Source organism: Ascaphus truei, chromosome 7, assembly GCF_040206685.1.
Source record: "Ascaphus truei isolate aAscTru1 chromosome 7, aAscTru1.hap1, whole genome shotgun sequence".
In the NCBI taxonomy this organism is placed as follows: Eukaryota; Metazoa; Chordata; class Amphibia; order Anura; family Ascaphidae; genus Ascaphus; species Ascaphus truei.
The window spans coordinates 39,400,387-39,420,955 of record NC_134489.1 but is presented as its reverse complement, the minus strand read 5'-3'; the positions used below and the strand labels follow the sequence as shown (position 1 = coordinate 39,420,955).

General features: G+C 48.5%; 2 protein-coding genes across 3 annotated transcripts in view; both read left to right on the top strand.

Moving 5' to 3' along the window:
• The window catches only part of LOC142499967 (high affinity immunoglobulin gamma Fc receptor I-like), a 19,444-nt gene extending 10,341 nt beyond the window's left edge, over positions 1 to 9,103 (top strand). Inside the window, 4 exon segments of the mRNA XM_075610024.1 lie at positions 1,156 to 1,416; positions 4,069 to 4,122; positions 4,125 to 4,352; positions 8,214 to 9,103. Coding sequence (XP_075466139.1) covers positions 1,156 to 1,416; positions 4,069 to 4,122; positions 4,125 to 4,352; positions 8,214 to 8,338 — 668 coding nt within the window. The 3' untranslated portion in view covers positions 8,339 to 9,103.
• Positions 1 to 20,569, top strand: part of PCP4L1 (Purkinje cell protein 4 like 1) — a 374,963-nt gene that overhangs the window by 148,736 nt on the left and 205,658 nt on the right. The window lies entirely within an intron of this gene.

Genomic DNA, 20,569 nt, shown 5'->3' with positions numbered 1-20,569 from the left:
TCCCGTCCGCCCTCCCGTCCGCTCTCCGTCCGCCCTCCCGTCCGCTCTCCGTCCGCCCTCCCGTCCGCCCTCCCGTCCGCTCTCCGTCCGCTCTCCGTCCGCCCTCCGTCCGCTCTCCGTCCGCCCCTCCGTCCGCCCTCCCGTCCGCTCTCCCGTCCGCTCTCCCTCTCCTTCCCGTCCGCTCTCCCCCTCCTCCTAGCGGGAAATTTAACTCACGGGCAACGCCGGGTCTCTCAGCTAGTGGAGAATAAAACTCTCCATTAAACCTACTTTTTATTCCCCTCTCCAATTTTAAATAGCGCTGCTCTCTGCATGAGGCCAATAATCTGCAGAAACAGGTATGTCAGAACAGTAATCACACAGAAATACCCAACCTCATTAGCTTTAATGAGTACAAAGCTCTGTTTATATATAGCAGCCAGTTGAATGAGGCAGGATGATTGTCCTGCATACAGTATGTCCCTGACTAGTTACCAAAGTCCAGAGTACAATTAGTGAACAGACAGCAATAACATTAGCCAAGAAGTTCTCACAATGTAAATATGTGAGGACCGCTATAGTGGCGTATCCACCCAGGGAAGCAGGAGCATCATGTGACAGTAACTTTGATATAATTACAAAGTGCCAAAATACAAAGTGTTGGCTATTGAAAAGCAGAGTGTCAATGAGTTATGATCTATACAGGTGAGGATTGATACATGAGGACTTGCTTAAAGACAGAATAGAAGTTGGTCTCACTTCAATTGTAAGTAAGAACCCTGTTTGATTCTGTCATTCAAATCAATGCTTGGCTTGTGAGTAGTCAATCTAACAATAATACTATTACTTTGTGTTATTATGTAGCCTTGCATTGGTGCCACACTCTGAATTAGAGCAGGGGGAACACTCAATGTGTGACTTAATTATTTTACAAAATAACCGAATCAACTGCTCAGATTGTCATAACAGTATCTTCCTTTAATTAAGGGAGCAAAGAAATTCTCAACCGATGAGAGAGGAAACCCAGAGACTCACAACACCAACACAACACAAACCCTGTGCTCCTTATAAAGGGGGCTGTTGGTTTTGTTCAGTGATCTGTTGGGGAAGTTTGGGTCTGTAAGATCCCTCTGCAGCAGATCTTCTAAACATCGCATTTGTTTTGTTTGATTTCAGGTTGGGTCATCCTGCAAGTTCCTTACTCAGTGATTGAAGGGGACTCCCTGGCATTGAGATGTCACGCTTGGGGTGACTTTTCTGTAAAGGACACAACGTTTTACAAAGACTCTGAAATAATACAGTTCTCGGCCAGCGAGTTTCTTTACTTAGTGCCCTCAGTAAACATGGATACCGGTGGTACATATAAATGTGTAACATCATTACCCCAGGATTTATCTTCTGATAATTACACTGATGAGGGATTTGTTTCTGTCCAAGGTAAGACCTAGAAAATGTATCTATACCAAAGTTTGTTTTATAGAGATTTTCCATATATTTCATCATGCCCTTGAGGGGAGGCGGTGAGGGGAGGCGGAGGGGTGGTGAAGGGGGGGGGGGTGGAGGGGAAGGGGGGTGAGGGGAGGGGAAGGGGGTTGAGGGGGGGTGAAGGGGGGTGATGGGAGGTGAAGGGGGGTGGAGGGGAGGTGAAGGGGGGTGGAGGGGAGGTGGAGGGGGGGGAAGGTGACGGAGGTGGAGGGGAGGTGAAGGGGGGGGTGAAGGGGTGTTGAGGGGGGGAGGTGAAGGGGGAGAGGTGAAGGGGGGGTGATGGGAGGTGAGGGGGGGAGGTGGAGGGGGGGTGAAGGGGTGTTGAGGGGGAGGTGAGGGGGGGGGTGAGGAGAGGTGAAGGGGGGGGTGGAGGGGAGGGGAAGAGGAGGTGGAGGGGGGGAGGTGACGGGAGGTGGAGGGGGGAGGGTGACGGGAGGTGACGGGGGGGTGACTGGAGGTGAAGGGGGGGTGGAGGGGAGGTGGAGGGGAGGTGGAGGGGGGAAGGTGGAGGGGAGGTGGAGGGGGGGAGGTGACGGGAGGTGGAGGGGAGTGACGGGAGGTGAGGGGGGGAGGTGAAGGGGGGTGATGGGAGGTGAAGGGGGGGTGGAGGGGAGGTGACGGGAGGTGGGGGGGGGAGGTGAAGGAGGGGTGAAGGGGAGGTGAAGGGGTGAAGGGGGGGAGGTGAAGGGGGGGGTGAGGGGCGGTGAAGGGGGGGTGGAGGGGAGGGGAAGAGGAGGTGAAGGGGGGGAGGTGACGGGAGGTGGAGGGGGGGGAGGTGACGGGAGGTGGAGGGGGGGGGTGAAGGGGGGGTGACGGGAGGTGAAGGGGGGGTGACTGGAGGTGAAGGGGGGGTGGAGGGGAGGTGGAGGGGGGGAGGTGACGGGAGGTGGAGGGGAGTGACGGGAGGGGGGGAGGTGGAGGGGGGGTGACGGGAGGTGAAGGGGGGGTGACGGGAGGTGAAGGGGGAGGGGAAGTGGAGGGGGAGGGGAAGTGGAGGGGAAATGGAGAGCGGGAAGGGGGGAGGAAGGGAAGTGGGGTGGGGGGAGGAAGGGAAGTGGGGTGGGGGGGAGGAAGGGAAGTGGGGTGAGGGGGGGAGGTAAGTGACAATTAATTTATCATGTGGCCGCTTGCTCCCCCTTTCCCCAGTGTCTGCCGGTCGTCTGTCCCCCCCCCCCCAAACCTTCCGTCTGTCCCCCCCCCCGAAACGTTCCGCCTGTCCCCCCCCCCAAAATGTTCCGCCTGTTGTGGGCCGCTCACTCACCCGTCCGCCTGCTCACTCCCTCACCCGTCCGGCCGCTCCCTCAACCGTCCGCTTGCTCGCCCGCTTGCTCGCTCACGTCAGCCGTCCGCCAGCTCGCTGACTCACCGTCCGCCTGCTCGATCACTCACCCGTCCGGCCGCTGCCTCACCCCATCCGGCCGCTCCCACGTGGATGTGAGGCGGGAGGCAGCGTGTTGTGGCCGCTCCCCCGCTGTGTCCCGGGTGCTCGCTCCGCTCCCCCGCTGACTGTAGCGGCGCCGGGGTGTGAGCTTGGGGGGGGGGGGGGGGTGTGAGTGTGTGACCTTTGGCCCGTCACTCCGCCTCAGGCCAATGAGAGGTGTGCGGGGGCGGGCGGGCCAAGGGAGCCATCTCATTGGCCTGAGGCGGAGTGACAGGCCAAAGGTCCAATGCGATTTCCTCTAGGGACACAGGGAGACACATACAGACACATACAGACACAGACACATACGTCGGTTTGACAAATATATAGATAGATTAGTACAATGCACAAGGATATAAATGGTTGTGTCGGGTGTGCGCTCAACACTTATATTCATTGGTGTAACTTTGCTAAAATAAATGTCATTCAAGGGGGGGAAAAACAAACAATTCATACTTTTCTTATATTACTTTAATGTTATATATATTGAGGAAAAATACAGACGGAGTTTATCCCTCCCCAAAATGCTTCCAAGTGAATGCTTGGTACCCAATGCACAGGGAGATGAGGGGATTTGCTTATGTTCCTGAAGAGCGAGCGCCTGTGGCAGAGGGTGGGATAAAACCCACAACCTTCAGAGTCTCTCCTGTGTCACCCCAAGAGGTGCAGCATGCATTGGGTCTCATTCTGCATAGAGCGTTCTTATAGAGAAACAGTGTCAGCAGATAAGCACCAACCAGCCTATTATCCTATATGCTTTAAAAACTCATACTACTTTGCTGCTATTTTTAGGGACACCCTTGTGCCTATCCCAAGCAGTTGGGGAATCCCTTACTGCATTGGCCTTTTGCTGGGACGCTGTTACATTCATGAGATACTTCGTCTTCCATTTAATTTTCAAACACTTTATTTTTCCCTCTTCTAGACAGTAATTACATTCCTGCTAATCTTAGGTTTCCTAAAACGTATCTTTTGTAATAAAAGTCCCATTTAGTGGAGACTAAAGGTCAGAAAACCGTGGCTGCCTTCAAATCAAACTTTCCTAGCATAAGAGCTGCCACCAAAGCTATTGAATTTACAGACTGCTTTCTCCAGCCCGGCGGAAGGTTAAGTTCTGTCACTGTCTGCATTGCAGTTACATAAAGTGTAATTTGGGGTTTTCTTTCTTACTTATTTTTTTTTAGAGCTGTTCTCATCCCCAGAAATAAACGTGCGCCAGTATCCGATGATAGAAGAGGGGGCGGGATGACTATAAGATGTAACACAACTCTCAATCCACGCAGAGCGAATACTAAACTGGAGTTTGCTTTCTACAAAAATACAAGGACTGTGCAGGGATTCGGTATTAGCAGCGAATACCAAGTTAACAGCACCGGATTACAGCACGCTGGGGATTATACCTGTGAGGTTAAAACTTCAACCAATACAGTAAAGAAGAAGAGTCCTGTGTTAAAGGTCCAAATACACGGTGAGGATGGCAATATACCATTACCAGCCCAGTTACAGAGTACATGTTTATAGGAATACAAAGACTTAACGTTCTCCGGGATAGGGAAAAATGGCCACCAGCATCTTCTTTGCCAATAATCAGTAACTGTGTCATAATTGGGGCGTGTCCCAAACACCGTCGCATTCCACGGGTGATGCGGGTGACGACTTTATATTTAAAGAGGTTCTTCAATTCCTTCATTACCCATCTGGCAAAAAAGGAATGAATGAAAATGCCTATTTCTCTGCAATCATTTTCAGCTCAGTTAAGCATCAGTATTAATATAATAATGCAGTTATTCAACCTGTACTCACTCATGCAGCTTAGGGGGTGTTTTTTACTATAGTAAAGAAAGAAGCCCCAATACACTTCCAATATGACATTGTTAGTTAATTTATATATTTTCTCATAAGTATGGATCATTTAGTTTATATTTTGGCCAAAACATGTGAAGCTGCAACTATGCTAAGGTAACCCTCCCAGCAGGTTCCTACACTACCAAATGTATACTGGGCCCTTCGTATTTCCTCCACTATATGGAGAGAAGAATATTGGGGAAAACATGATATAGTAACTGGCATGGGATGAGTGACATGAATGCAGTGCTGTTGGAAAAGATGCGTTCAAACCTCTTCAATTAGCCTCAAATGTTGGATGTAAGAATAGAATAAAACAACTATGTATGTATATCTTTATTTATATAGCGCCATTCATGTACATAGCGTGTCACAGCAGTAATACACGTGATAATCATAAAAATAACGAATAACACATAATGGGGATAAAGCACTTTCAGACATAAAAGTGACATTTAGGAAAAGGAGTCCCTGCCCCGGGGAGCTTACAATCTAATTGGTTGGTTGGAAGAACGTACAGAGACAGTAGGAGGATGTTCTGGTAAGTGCGTCTGCAAGGGGTCAAGGTTTACGTATGAGGTGTATGGTATCAGCCACGGAGCTACTCATATGCTGCGTTAAAGAGGTGGGTTCAATGGTTACAACAGGTAATAAGTCTGATTGGGCCACTCTGACCCCTCCCTGATATCGCGCAATACAAAGAACCCAACGCCCGAAAACATATATTTATACTATATCAGAAATCTACTATCAATCACACTGCATGTCCCCACTCATAAGCCAACCCACCTTCCCTTCTACAAAAAAAACAAAACACACAGGGAGCCCAGAGCTACATCCAATATGACAAAAATATACAGTGAAATATACAGTGAAATATATATATATATATATATATATATATATATATATATATATATCTTGAAAAAGGGGTCATTTAGTTTAACCCTTTGACCAAAGCATTATAAGCCTGCGATCCACTTCAAGGCATGACCAGATATCGCAGGTCCTAACACTAACTCATTAAAATTCTTATTTACCTGTATAATTACTGGAAGAATGATCTGCATTGGCTCTGTCACAACCAGCTGCATGAAAAGACCTGTACATATGGAAAGTGGGGAGGGGCGAGCTTAAAACCTGGGGAGGAGGGGCCAATAACCTCCAAAACAGCTGAGACCAACTGGACAAAGTTACTAAACACACAGATACCCAGTAAGCTCATATAAACCCCAAAATTACCACAATATAAATATATATATATATATATTATTATATATATATAATGTGTCAAAAGGAGTGCTACTGAGCGTGGTACACTCAGAGCACTCTTTTTGACACATATATACATTTGTGGTAATTTTGGGGGTTTATATGAGCTTACTGGGTATCTGTGTGTTTATCCACCTTCCCTTCTGTCTGCAGCTGTCACTAGACAGTCATATTATATTTAATTTGACCTATTGCCTCTGTATGTATGTATATCTTTATTAGCCAGGCACAGAGCGCTTTACAACACACGTGCCAACATTATAACACATAATGGGAATAAGCGTTTCAGATATAAAATAATAGGAATAGGAGTCCTTGCCCCCAAGAGCTTACAATCTAAGTGTATCCGTTTGTGGCTCTGAGGAGGGGGGGGTGGAGCGTTTGTCAGCTCGTGTGGTTTGTGGTTATATTTCTGGCGTTGCGCTTGAGTGATAAACGCAGATCTCTGCGAAAACCCATCAGGCGTGTGGGACAGGATGCAGACTGGTCTGTTAACCACTCCAGTGCTGGAAACCTTTCCAGTAATGTTAACCTTTTCAGTACCAGAGTTGCATGCCTGGAATGTACCTATGTTTTGTCCAGTGTCAATGTCCAGGCACGTGAATAGTTATACCACAAGTGCCTTGGGGATTACAATTTAGAAGTATTATATGTGCTGTGTGTGAGAGATAATGCAATTAAACCTGGTTAAAAAAAAACAAAAGAGTTCTAAAAATTGTATAAAAAAAAAGAAAAAAAGGTGCTTCCTTTGCTCATGGCTGCAGCAAAGGTCTTCTACCCCTTTGTCCTGTGGGACGACATCTCTCACTGACTGCTGCTATTACACGTGTGTGTGCTTAGACCTGCAGATGAAAGGAGGATGATCTTTTTACTAAAGAAAGCAATAGGTGCATGGTAAGGCCATGAAGCATCACTCTACTTTCCTAAATCTGTCTCGGTGTCTCCCCTGCTGAAATCCCTCTCCTGGCTTCCTATCCAATCCCGCATCTCACACTCAATTCTCCTCCTCACTTTTAAAGCTTTACACTCCTCCTTACATCTCCACCTTACATTTAAGCTCCTCCTTACATCTCCACCTAATATCTCACTATACCCCCCTCTGCCCCTCCTTACATCTCAGCCCTAATTTCCCGCTATGCACCATCCCAACTCTTGCGTTCTGCTCAACGATGTCTTCTCTCTACCCCTATTGTATCTAAAGCTCTCTCCCGCCTTAAACCTTTCTCACTGACTGCCCCGCACCTCTGGAATGCCCTTCCCCTCAATACCCGACTAGCACCCTCTCTATCCACATTTAAGGCCCACCTTAAGACACACCTCCTGAACAAAGCATATGGGTAGCTCTGCGGTTGGTACTATACACATCATACAGCGACCGTGTCCCCCTGCAGACGCACTTACCAGACACCCTCCTACTGTCTCTGTACTTTCTTCCTTACCACAGATTGTAAGCTCTTTGGGCAGGGACGCCTTTCCCTAATGTTACTGGCTTTAAATCCCGCCCCCAGTAAAAAACAACATATAGGTTACGCAGGGACGGCGACCTAGACAAGCATTCAGCCTTGCATCCCACCCCCAGGCTCCATTACCATAGCAGCAGCATTACCCAGCAGCAGCCAATCAGGATGGAATAAACTGCCCAGCCCCCTAGCAACCTCCCTGCTTTCTCTCTGCTGGGGCCCCATCAACAATACAATCAATACACCATCCCGACTCTGCTCAGGGATGTCTCCTCTCTACCCCTTTTGTATCTAAAGCCCTCTCCCGCCTTTACCTATATACAGACTTCCCCACGCCTGCAGGGTGGGCCCCTAATGGTGGCCGGCTCTGGTGCAGCCGAATCTACTGCACCTGTGGTAGTTCCTCCACTGAATACAATGTATCATTCCATCACATACATATATTTTAGATACATGTTTATTTACTAAATGTATTTACATGACATATTTATATACAGTGTATATGTGTATATTTTACTAAATGTTAAATGACTTATACTGTAGGTTATAACACGTAGGCCTAGAATCTGATTCCTAACGCATGAAAGTATAGGACAAAATAGCAACACGTTAAGAGTTTCCAGTTTTCACGCTCCCATACAAGTCCATGGTAGTGAGCCCGGGATTGGGTGCGCTTACCGGTAACGGAGCTTGGTGGATCTGCCCTTGTGTTTGGAATTGAACGTTTATATTTCTCAATCTCTTCTTTTCAGGAACACATAAGCTGCAGAATATAATAAGGCTGACGCTGTCTGCAGGTATAACGGTCACAGCTCTGTGTGTGCTCTTCCACCATGTGAAGGAGGAGAACATCACATCCCCAGGTGGCAGCGGGTGAAGCTTCTACATTTGTCTGGGCTGTTTTTATGGTGGATGTATTTCTGCAGTTACAGTAACTTACTTTAGCCAAACCCCCTGCACCAGCCTGCCAACCTACCACCCGCTTCCTCCTACGAGCCAAGTTAAATAATGCTCAGTGCTACTGGAACAAGAACTTTGGGGTCACGCTGCAGTTATTGCCAAATCTGTGTATTGTACTTTGATATGTTGTCATTGTATATCTATAATGCGCCTTCCACACAAGTGACACTTTACCCTTTACATAGCTGTGTGTGACTGGCTATTATGGCCCAAAATGAGAAGAGGGAGAGAAATTAGCTCACCCAAACGGACGGGAAATACCCAAAGGAACTAACAAACAAACACAACCACCACGATTTAAAGCTATTTATAGACATGGCAGCGTTCCATATAAACGCTGCAGACAGTTACAGAAATGTATACATGAAAATACACAATGTATTGACATTTACAATGATTATATATCCTATAAACCGTATACTCCAGTTCTGTTTTGATTCATATATTCTCACATTATATTTTCTTCATCTCCTTGCTTATGTCTTCACATTACCACATTTAATTATTCCTAGGACCAAATAGGTCTTATACCATATTATATATACACTTGTAGTCACTATGCCATTTTAGCACTATTATTACATTGGGGTTTTGTTTGTTTTTTGCCAATAACTGTTGCACTTCACAGTTGGTTCACATTTAAACATTGCTTAATTTACCATTAATAAATATCTGCATTATATCGCTGGTTCGCGTCACATGGCACAATCGGTTTTAATGTACAAATATTATTTTCATTACAGAAACAACAAAAATATACATATGTTACAATTATCAAGGAACTGACTTACATTTCTACATAGATTTAGGCTGTTTTCTGGAATTGAAATATGTTTCTACACATGCATTTAATTAACTATACTGCTTAACAACAGAAATAGAATATATAGAATATATTTTTATACAATTTTAATTATAAATATACATAAGCTTATATATTTAAAATATTGCCACCCAAAATAGTAGGTTCTCTTTGTTTGAGGTTAAGGTGTTTTATTTTTTTCTTATAAATTATAAATGTAACGGTTCACTCAAGTGCAGTACCAAAGGTGAAGGGGAAAACCCCATGATAACTACTGGCAAACCTGTAAGCACCAGTGTTTATTGCCATCCCATTGGGTAGATTTAGTAGCCAGGGGATACCCCGCTACACTCTCCCTCTGGTGGTTTCACAATGACCCCGCTTGGGTTCTACATTTTCGGGTACCATCTGTGATGAAACCTGAACAACAAAATAACATTAACATGATATCACATTGTTATGCATGATATACAGTTTCAATGTGAACGACAGCACGTGTTATGTATTTACTATAATAGCAGTAATATAACATAGGTTCCTCCAACAGGTAGAACCTTTCCTTCAGTAATAATGAAAGAACATAAAACACAGACAGAGCTTAAACTAAAAGACCATTTTATTTAATAGATATCTATACATATATATTTAGGCACTCTACCATATATAGGTTTCACTGGATGTGCACTGAGCTCGGTCTGTGTTTTATGTTCTGTCCCTGGTTTTAAATATATATTGCCATGCTCAGTAGCACTCCTCTGTGACACTTATATGCTTATATATATGTTGTGGTTATTTTGGGGGTTCGATATGAGCTTGTCGGTGTCCTGTATGTTCTTCAGTAATAATGCTCAGGATCTGGCTTTCGCACTAATGCTCCTGATTCATCAGTGACTGTGACAGAGAACACCCTCTTGGGATTTCTCTCTGAGATATACTCCACTCTGTCCATATACACTGATCTACCAACCTTCCAAACTTGGACAAGCTAGGCTATTCTCTCATGTATGTTATGGAACATATAGTACTGCGGTTATGTTCTAGCACATAAGCTTTTACGGCTTCAACCAACCATTGTACCCGGTTGGCCTCAATCTCTCTCATAATGGGTTCCGGAACATATGGGTACTCGAACCCATGCGAGCTCCTGTATTTCTGTAAAACATGTCGCTCAGCGCGGCTAATCTTAGTGAGCCGGCAGCCTTTAGCTTTGCCTGGTAACACTCAGTACAAAGGTTCCTGAATAGGATGCACATCATTTTCGGACACATTACCCGTATTCTGTATGTGACCCGCTATTATATCTGCTTCCAATGTCCTCATTGCCTGAGCAGCTTTGTCAGGACTATACACTCCTACTGCCTACCAATCTACTATATATTTCTGAAAGTGTCCTATGTGTCCGGGTCTGTATGTGTCTCCCTGTGTCCCTCCCCGTGTCCCTCCCCGTGTCCCTAGCGGCAATCTCATTGGACCTTGGGCCAGGCCAATGAGATTGCTCCCTTGGGCCGCCCGCCCGCCCCCGCACACCTCTCATTGGCCTGAGGCGGAGTGAAGGGGACACAGACACACACACACACAGACACACACACACACACGGGGGGGGGGGGGTGTTACATACATTAGCGGGGCTCACAGTGTTAGCAGCACATCTCCCGCTCTCTTCCCCACTGGTCCCGGAGGCTCCGCCTCTTCCTGTTTCCCGCGCTTTCACCCCCCCCCCCTCCACGTGGGAGCTGCCGGACGGGTGAGGGAGCTGCCGGACGGGTGAGTGAGCGGCCTTCACCTCCCCTCACTCACTTCCCCTCCACCCCCTCCCCCCCCGGCGCCGCTACAGTCAGCGGGGGAGCGAAGTGAGCGAGCGCGCGCCAGGGACACAGCGGGGGAGCCCGCGCCAGGGACACAGCGGGGGAGCGGCCACAACAAGCTGCCTCCCGCCTCAGATCCACGTGGGACCTGCCGGACGGGTGAGTGAGCGGCCTTCACCTCCCTTCCACCTCCCCTCACCTCCCCTTCACCCCCCCTCCCCTCCACCCCCCTCCTCTCCAGTGTCAGCGGATCCAGTGTCAGTGTCTCCCCGATACACCACCGCCTCACACCCTAGCAGGACCCCGACCCACAGCCAGCACTCACTACCCACGTGCCACCCGTACTGAACACCCACCCGCCGCCTCACACCCTAGCAGGACACACGCCTCACATTTTCACATCACTTATGTCACCAAAATATACATTGTACTGTGGTGTGTTTACAATAAACCATTTTTATACAACATCGTATTACATTTTCTTCCATCTTTCTTTTCAACATTATTATCCAACCTTTCCAACAAATAGTCACCTATTGTTCCACGATTTATAAATAATACTACCTATGACGCATTTACATCCCGGGCAACGCCGGGTCTCTCAGCTAGTCATGCACTATATCTTTGGTTTCTAGCAAGAACCTTGTGCGGTCCATAGAGGGTACATCTCCCTGAAACCTTGAATGCTACCATGGGCGTGACCTAGCAGGCCCTGCTATATAGCAAACCCTGGGTGTGTGGTAGTGTTAGTAGATGTAGAAGCATCAGACGTTACAGACACTGCATAAAGACTGAATCCACTATTTACACTGCAATTATCTACATCAGGCCTGCACAACATACGGCATACGGCCCCCCCCCCCCCTCTTAAAACCTCCTGGCTGAGGCCCGCTTCCGCTGCCACCGTCTCGATATCAGGTAGGAGGGGGGGGGGGGGGTTGAGGATGAGTGTGACTGCTGAAGGGTGCTGGGGGGGACTTCTGAAAGGTGGAGGGGGGTGGAGAATGAGTGGGACTGCTGAAGGGTGCTGGGGGGGACTGCTGAAAGGTGCTGGGGAAGATTATGAAAGGTGCTGGGGGGACTGCTGAAAGGTGGGGGGGGGGTTATGAAGGGTGCTGGGGGGGACTGCTGAAAGGTGGGGGGGGGTTGAGGATGAGTGGGGGTGCTGGGGGGACTGCTGAAAGGTGTTGGGGGAGATTATGAAGGGTGCTGGGGGGGACTGCTGAAAGGTGGGGGGGGGGGAGTTGAGGATGAGTGGGACTGCTGAAGGGTGCTGGGGGGGACTGCTGAAAGGTGCTGGGGGGGATTATCAAGGGTGCTGGGGGGGACTGCTGAAAGGTGGGGGGGGGGGGGGGTTGAGGATGAGTGGGACTGCTGAAGGGTGCTGGGTTAGATTATGAAGGGTGCTGGGGGAGAACTGCTGAAAGGTGCTGGGGGAGATTATGAAGGGTGCTGGGGGGACTGCTGAAAGGTGCTGGGGGAGATTATGAAGGGTGATTGGAGGTGCAGGGGGGGTGATTGGAGGTGCAGGGGTGGGGTGATTGGAGGTGCAGGGGGGGTGATTGGAGGTGCATGGGGGAGAGTGATGTGATGTGCAAGGGGGAGAGTGATGTGAGGTACAGGGGCGGGAGAGTGATGTGAGGTGCAGGGGGGGAGTGTGATGTGAGGTGCAGGGGGAGAATGATGTGAGGTGCAGGGGGGAGAGGGATGTGAGGTGCAGGGGGGGTGGGATGTGTGTGGTGTGCAGGGGGTTATTGTGTGTTTGATGTGGAGGGGGAGTATTATGTGTGTGGGTGAGGGGGAGAGATGGGGGTATCGCAAAGGTTGATAGTGAGGGGTTCTGGTGGAGATATGAGGATGATGATGATGATGATGATGATGATGATGATGATGATGATGATGATGATGATGATGATGATGATGATGATGATGATGATGATGATGATGATGATGATGATTTTACCCGTGCGCCCCAATTTTTTTTTCCTTGGAGCAGTTCAGGCCCTTCTCACTTTACGAGTTGTGCAGGCCTGCTCTACATCCTCAGCAATAACACTGTCATCAGTAATAACATTATTATCTGTCAGCATAGTATTCCCATAAGACCAGTCCTTCCAGTCTGAAAAAGGAATACGAGTCCTAGAGGCCCGCCAGCTCGTCTTTTTGGAGTAATGTTCTCTCGTGGCTCTGCATGTCACACCCACACATACTGCTCCGCATGTCACACGCAGACATACTACTCTGCATGTCACACACACACTGCTCCGCATGTTATACACACACATACTGCTCCGCATGTTATACACACACATACTGCGCCGCATGTCACACACACACTGCTCCGCATGTTATACACACACATACTACTCTGCATGTCACACCCACACATACTGCTCCGCATGTTATACACACACATACTGCTCCGCATGTCACATGCAGACATACTACTCTGCATGTCACACACACACTGCTCCGCATGTTATACACACACACACTGCTCCGCATGTTATACACCCACACTGCTCCGCATGTTATACACACACACACTGCTCCGCATGTTATACACACACACTGCTCCGCATGTTATACACACACACACTGCTCCGCATGTTATACACACACACTGCTCCGCATGTTATACACACACACACTGCTCCGCATGTTATACACACACACTGCTCCGCATGTTATACACACAAATACTGCTCCACATGTTATACACACACACACTGCTCCGCATGTTATACACACACACTGCTCCGCATGTTATACACACAAATACTGCTCCACATGTTATACACACACATACTGCTCCGCATGTTATACACACAAATACTGCTCTGCATGTTATACACACACATACTGCTCCGCATGTTATACACACACATACTGGTCTGGATATTATATAGATACACACTGCTCTGGATATGATGTAGATATACTTTGCTCTGCATATTATAGCGATACTCTATGCTCTGCATATTACGCGGTGCTGCACAAGGCACTGCAGGTACAGAGAAATGTCTCTTCCTTTTGCCAGAGGCGGTCATCGAGCCGACTGTCCAGGTGTTCACGTCAGCGGGAGGCGCAGAGAGCGGGACCTGCGAGGCGTTCCTAAACTGCGTCACCGCCAGGGGGAACAACGTGTCCTACAGCTGGAGGGCCGAGACGGGGCAGAGGGCTCCCATCAACACTACCCACGTCCTGCACGACGGGGGCAAGCTGATCAGGGTGCTGCTAACACCCGCAGACCGGGAAGTGGCTTACACCTGCACTGTGACCAATCCAGTCAGCCGGGGGCACGCAGCGGTGGTGCCGTGGAACAGCTGTGCCACTAACTCAGGTGATTGGTGTTTTACAGTAACCTCTCAGCACCACGCACTGTGTGTAAAGCAGCAATCCCCCACAATCAAACATTCCTGATCATTTTGTTCTACCTTATATGGACCAGGGTATCCCCGGGGCAGAACCGGAGCAGAACCGCGGCACTCAGAGTGCCAGGGCTTGCCAAGATATTGAATTTACTTTTGTCTGTACTTTCAAGGGAAAACAAAGGGGACCGAGGGTCACCCAATTGGAAGCTGCAGTGTCATCTCGCCATAACGTCAGGGCTTTCTATTGGCTGACTAGCGGCCATATTGTTTCTCCCGGACAATAATACTTGTAAGGGGAATTTCAAAATGAAATATCTCAGGACGAGGGGTCCCCCGTCCCTTCTCTGAGTGCTGCGGTTCAGCTCCGGGGGGGGGGGGGGGGCTCTTTGCTTCAAAATAAGGTAAACAAAAATTAATGTTAAAATGGATAAAAAGTAAAGAGTGACTCACTGTGCTCATTTGCATGCCATTACCCAGAATCCCTGGCTGCAGTGGAACCGCTGTTTGCTACGCGATACAGGGGAAAGACAGGGTTACAGCACCACAAGTGGTATCTTTATTTACTGTACCCTGTATGGTGGATGGTTTTTGCCACTTTTCTTTACCCAGTGTAACTTTTATTTAAATAAAACCCAACTCATAGCAGCGTAAAAAGAAGTTACCCTTTACTATACAGATGTAGCCAGACTTAATGGTTGTGCTGCCGAAGGAACCCGTGGATTCCTGACCGCGGCATACCCCGGCAGCGGTCCCATTCGGAAGGACGAACCAACGCAAGCAGCCGCAGCTCTTACCGTTTCCGGGGCCGTGTTTTACTTTTGATGGGGCTCTGGGGGCAGTAAATCTGGCGACATCTATACTGTGCACTCTATACTCCTTTCCATAGGGGCCCATGTCTGTAAGAAGAGAGACTGCAGCGATTCCAAAGTGTTACTGGTCCGGGCCATCAGTGAGACTTTGTCTTCTCACATAAGGGCTAAATGTCACCAACTCTATAATCACTTCTTATAGTTTCAGACAACTCTTAAAAGACAAAACGTTTGTGTTCGGCGTCAAAATAAACGTCCGATTCCCCCATGAATTGCAGACGAACGGAACATTCTAAAGAGTGGGGTTTAATGGGTCAATGACATCCGTGTGCTGTTTGTCCTATAGAGATTCTGCATGACTAGTAGTAAAACATTAGGGTGTGAGCGGATAATCTCAGTCCCATAGAATACTATAGAGCAGGGGGGCACAAACTTTCCAGTTTGCACCCCCCTGTCAGCTCTCCCCCCCTTCCCTTACCGGCTCTGAGCTGTGGCGGCGTCATATGACATCATGAGGTCATGTGAGGTTGCGCTGGCATGGCAACGCATTTCCATTTGACCCTGCGTTGACATGGCGACGCATCGCCGAAGAGGCTGCTGACACCAAGTAAGGGAGATTTACTACAGAGGCCTTGCGACTTCTCCGGCATTTAATTTAAATGCCTTGGGGAAGAGCGCGGGGCCTCTGTAACCGCTGCATTGAAACCATATACACCCTTTATCTTTCTTTTTGGTGTGACCAAGATTTTTCTAACCACCTGCATGATACATTCTTACTGCACAAGAGGTAAATTCACAGGAACTTATATGAGCCCCTTTAGGTATCAGCTAATGCAAAGGGAGTGTGGCAAGTGGAAGGGCAAAAAACATCGTCAGGATGGGGAGATGCTCCAATCTTTCTATATTAAATCTAGGTTATAAGCTAGGAACGGTTCAGCTGCATTACTAAATCCCTTGTTAGGTAGAAGCTGTCATGGGAGACCAAGCTTTTAACACCTTAATTACCAGGATCATTTCATTGAGCAAAATGAGTGATGAAATAAATTGTAATTTATTCACTTAAATAGACAGACACCCAATATTACACAAAATACAGAAGAAAGACACCCTTACTTTGGAAACTGGGATACAAAACTAATCTTTCCTAGTTGCAAACAAATAGTAAGATAATCCAGGCAACTTTTCCTTCAAGTCGCCTCTTTCTGCTGGAGTCTTGTATCTGGACACTTAGCCTCTGAGAAATGTAGACGACTTACTCAGAGCTTGGAATTCTGGGAACTTCTTACAAGATGGAACTTCTTACAAGATGGAACTTAGATGGAACCACACCAGAGAGAGTTCTGGGATGGGGCTAGTTGTCTTATACCCTTTTAGGAGAGGCAGTTCCACAGCTTGCCCTCTAACCAGTGACGTGGGAATTTCATCCCTGGCCACTCACACACTTTGCCAGGTTGGTAACACCTGGCCTCTCTGGCTTCAGAACAGTGAGAGAACATGTGCACAAACCACCATCTTTGCTCATTCACTATTCAAACTCCCCTCTTGCTCCATGCCACTAAGTGTGGGCTATGTTACAGGGATCCTTTGAATTGAGGATATCGGTGCTTCATTTAGCCTTTCCTGCTAACAAAAGGGATCACACCTCTAGGACAAATGTCCCTTTGATCTAGTAGCCATAAACCCCCCTCTGAGTCTTTGCAGGACAACAGATCCTGTCTGATTTAATGTATAAAGTTTAAACTTATTTTAAAACACTGCTGCCTAAAAATATACTCATACATTCTGCTGCTAAAATGTGTTACAGTTTTTTGATGTATGAAATAGAGTGTAACCTAAACGTTTCCCCTTACACTAGTCTTCATTTCTTACACACAGCAATTGGATCTTTAAACATTTTAACTTCACTTTTAAAGCTTGCACAGTCGTATCTTAATAAAACCCTCTCAGTCTGAAACCTGACTGGAGTAACCCCCTAAACCCCTATACTGGATTCAGGGTACCTGGGCATTACTTGGGCAGTGTCCCTTTTATCCTCGGGAGTCCTGTGCCTCATTTTACCTTTTCCTGGTTTTATGCTGAAGCAGGACATCCTAGTGGTGAGTCGCAAGAAAGTTTTCAGGATGAGTTTGACCAGAGCACTGGGCTTCTATGAAACCGAGAATCTCACTTAATTTCCAAATGCATTTCTGGGGTAACTCATAACTTGAGAACCCCGATACATAGCCACAATCTGTAAAGACTCTCTCCAGCAAACCCACCCTGAAACTTACCTCTTGAAAATCTCATGGTTCTGGAAAAGGTAAAACACAAAAAAGGGCAATTGTCGCATATTTTGCACACAGTAACAGTAATGCATACACAATGCATGGGCCCAAGAGCTGACACTCTAGGACCCCAAAAAACAGATCAGGGGTAACCAAGTGGGCTTAACCTTTATTATTGAGCCTGGTTACCCCCTCACCATCAAAAGCCATGGTCTTAGGGAGAGATCAAGCGATCCCCCAGAGCAGTGTTTCCCAACTCCAGTCCTCAGGGAACCCCAACAGGTCAGGTCTTAAGGATATCCCTGCTCCAGCACAGGTGGGTCAATCAGCGGCTCAGTCATTTTGACTGACCAACCTGTGCTGGAGCAGGGATATCCTTAAGACCTGACCTGTTGGGGTTCCCTGAGGACTGGAGTTGGGAAATACTGCCCCAGAGGAACCCGCTCAGTCATCACAGACCAGACAGGGAAACTGCTATTTGGAGTGGAAGTTCCCATAAACGCTGTCTGAAGGGTTTGTGGCTGGTCCTGTATCCACCGTTCTCTCCACAGCCTTCAGAACTGAATAGGTAACAAAGTAACCATCCTGCAAAAAAAGAAAGCAGTCTGGTACCATCCGGCAGAATGGGCATGTTTAGCTATACAGTTCAAACTGTGTACAGAGCATGTTTGAGAGTTAAAATGTGGCCTCATGAGGTAGTTAGGATAGCCGGTGTCTACCTGTGATGGGACCACCATATTTTGAGAGGTTATAGGGTCTCCTGTCAACATTTTGTCATTTTGTTGGGAGACTGAAGTGGCAGTAGATCCCTTAGTCACTATCCTACTCTACTCTCTGTGCAGGTGTTACTCGTTCTTAGGGGATTATTTACTAGGGTCTACTATCAAAGGAAAAACTTCAGTTGCTATCAATGGGATTCCTGTTAAATGGTGCTGAATTTTTTTCCATTGGTCTTGCACCAATTTTGCAGCCGGAAGACTGGACTACATAGACCTTTGATGTGTACATCTGCATTGCTCCAAAGGCGGACACCTGATGGGGCTCCCCTCTGCACAGGATGACCGTGCTATGGGTTAACATATGCTTGTACTTTGTGGAACGTCAACCCCACCCACTGGAATGTTAATGAGGCAAATGGACAAAAAAAAATACCCCAACCTCCCCAATAGATATATAAAATCAGACAACTGTCTGTCCCACACTGAGGCTGCTCACGTGCGCGCCGGGCCTCCCTCTCACGCCGGCGCGCCAGGCGCTTAGCCCAGCTGACTTCCAGCGCAGCCGTCACTGCGTTTTTTGATTTTTATTATTATATTAACGGGCACAGTCACGCAGGGGGCCCGGGACGTCAACCCCGGCAGACCCCCCCTGTTGGCGGCCCTGGGTGGCTCAATCAGTCTGTAACTGAGCCTCTGATTGAGCCACCTGTGCTGAAGCTGGGATATCCTGAAAACCTGACCTGTTGGGGGTCTTGTTGGCTTGAGGACTGTAGTTGAGCACCCCTGCAATATACTATACTCCATGTCAGGGAATCTCCGAGCTCCTTTCCCTCTTTCAAGTCAGAACTTTTACAAAGGTATTTTACCCAGATATCCCAAATCATTGGATGTATGAACCTTGACAGAGATGTTTACTATATTAATATCTGGGATACTCACATTTTCTGCGGGCGAAGCTGAAAGCATAAAACAGATTAAAGTCAGTTTCTGGGGATGATGCCTATGTACCAGTGTGTGTATTGTTATCACTGTCATGGGCTTTAGAAGTACATTGGAGAGGATTAGGTCCATATTTACTAAACCGTGCTACTCCACAAGGGCCAATAAGGTGACTTCTGGCCAGGGCCGGTCCTCCGGCACGGGAAAGTGTCTTATGGCAGCGGTGTGCAAACTGGGGGGGAGCAAGATTGTTTAAGGGGGGCGCACGCAGCGGGCAGCGATTTTTGCCAGGAGCAGAGAAATGCAGTCGGTAGCTGGAATTTCTCTTTTGGCCATTATGTGGCGCTGTGCTACACAGCTCCTGCAGTTCTTCCTTATTCTTATTGCATGCAGCGTGATGAGTGTGTGACATGGGGAGGGGGGGGGGTGAGTGTGTGAGTGGGACATGGGGAGGGGGGGTAAGTGGGACATGGGGAGGGGGCGTGAGTGTGTGAGTGGGACATGGGGGGGGGGTGAGAGTGGGGGGAGAGGTGAGTGTGGGGGGAGAGGTGAGTGTGGGGGGGAGGTGAGTGTGGGGTGGGTGAGAGCGTGGGGGTGTGAGCGTGACATGGGGAGGGGGTGAGAGTGGGGGGTGAGTGTGACATGGGGAGGGGGTGAGAATGTGAGGGGGTGAGAGTGACATGGGGAGGGGGCATGAGTGTGTGAGTGGGACATGGGGGGGGTGAGAGTGGGGGGAGAGGTGAGTGTGGGGGGAGAGGTGAGTGTGGGGGAGGAGGTGAGTGTGGGGTGGGTGAGAGCGTGGGGGTGTGAGTGTGACATGGGGAGGGGATGAGAATGTGAGGGGGTGAGAGTGACATGGGGAGGGGGTGAGAATGTGAGGGGGTGAGTGTGACATGGGGAGAGGGGTGAGTGTGGAGGGGTGAGAGTGGGACATGTAGAAGGGGGTGAGTGTGGAAAGGTGAGAGTGGGACATTGGGAGGGGGGTGAGTGTGGAGGGGTGAGTATGTGACATAGGGAGGGGGGGTGAGAGTGACATGGGGAGGGAGGGTGAGAGTGTGACATGGGGAGGGGGTGTGACAGTGTGACATGGGAAGGGGGGTGAAAAAGACATGGGGATGAGAGAGACACTGGCGGGAGGGAGAGACACTGGCGGGAGGGAGAGACACAATGACTGGAGGGAGAGTATGAGAGAGACACTGGGGGGAGGGAGGGACACTGGTGGGGGGAAGAGACACACAATGGCTGGAGTGAGAGACACTGGAGGAGGGAGGGAGACACTAGGGAGAGAGAGAGACAATGGGGGGAGGGAAAGAGAGAGTGGGGGGAGGGATAGAGACACTGGAGGGGGAGTGAGAAATACTGGGAGAGGTAGAGACTGGGAGAGGAGTGTGAGACTGTGGAAGAGGGGAGAGAGGTCCTGATGTGGCGGGAAGAGA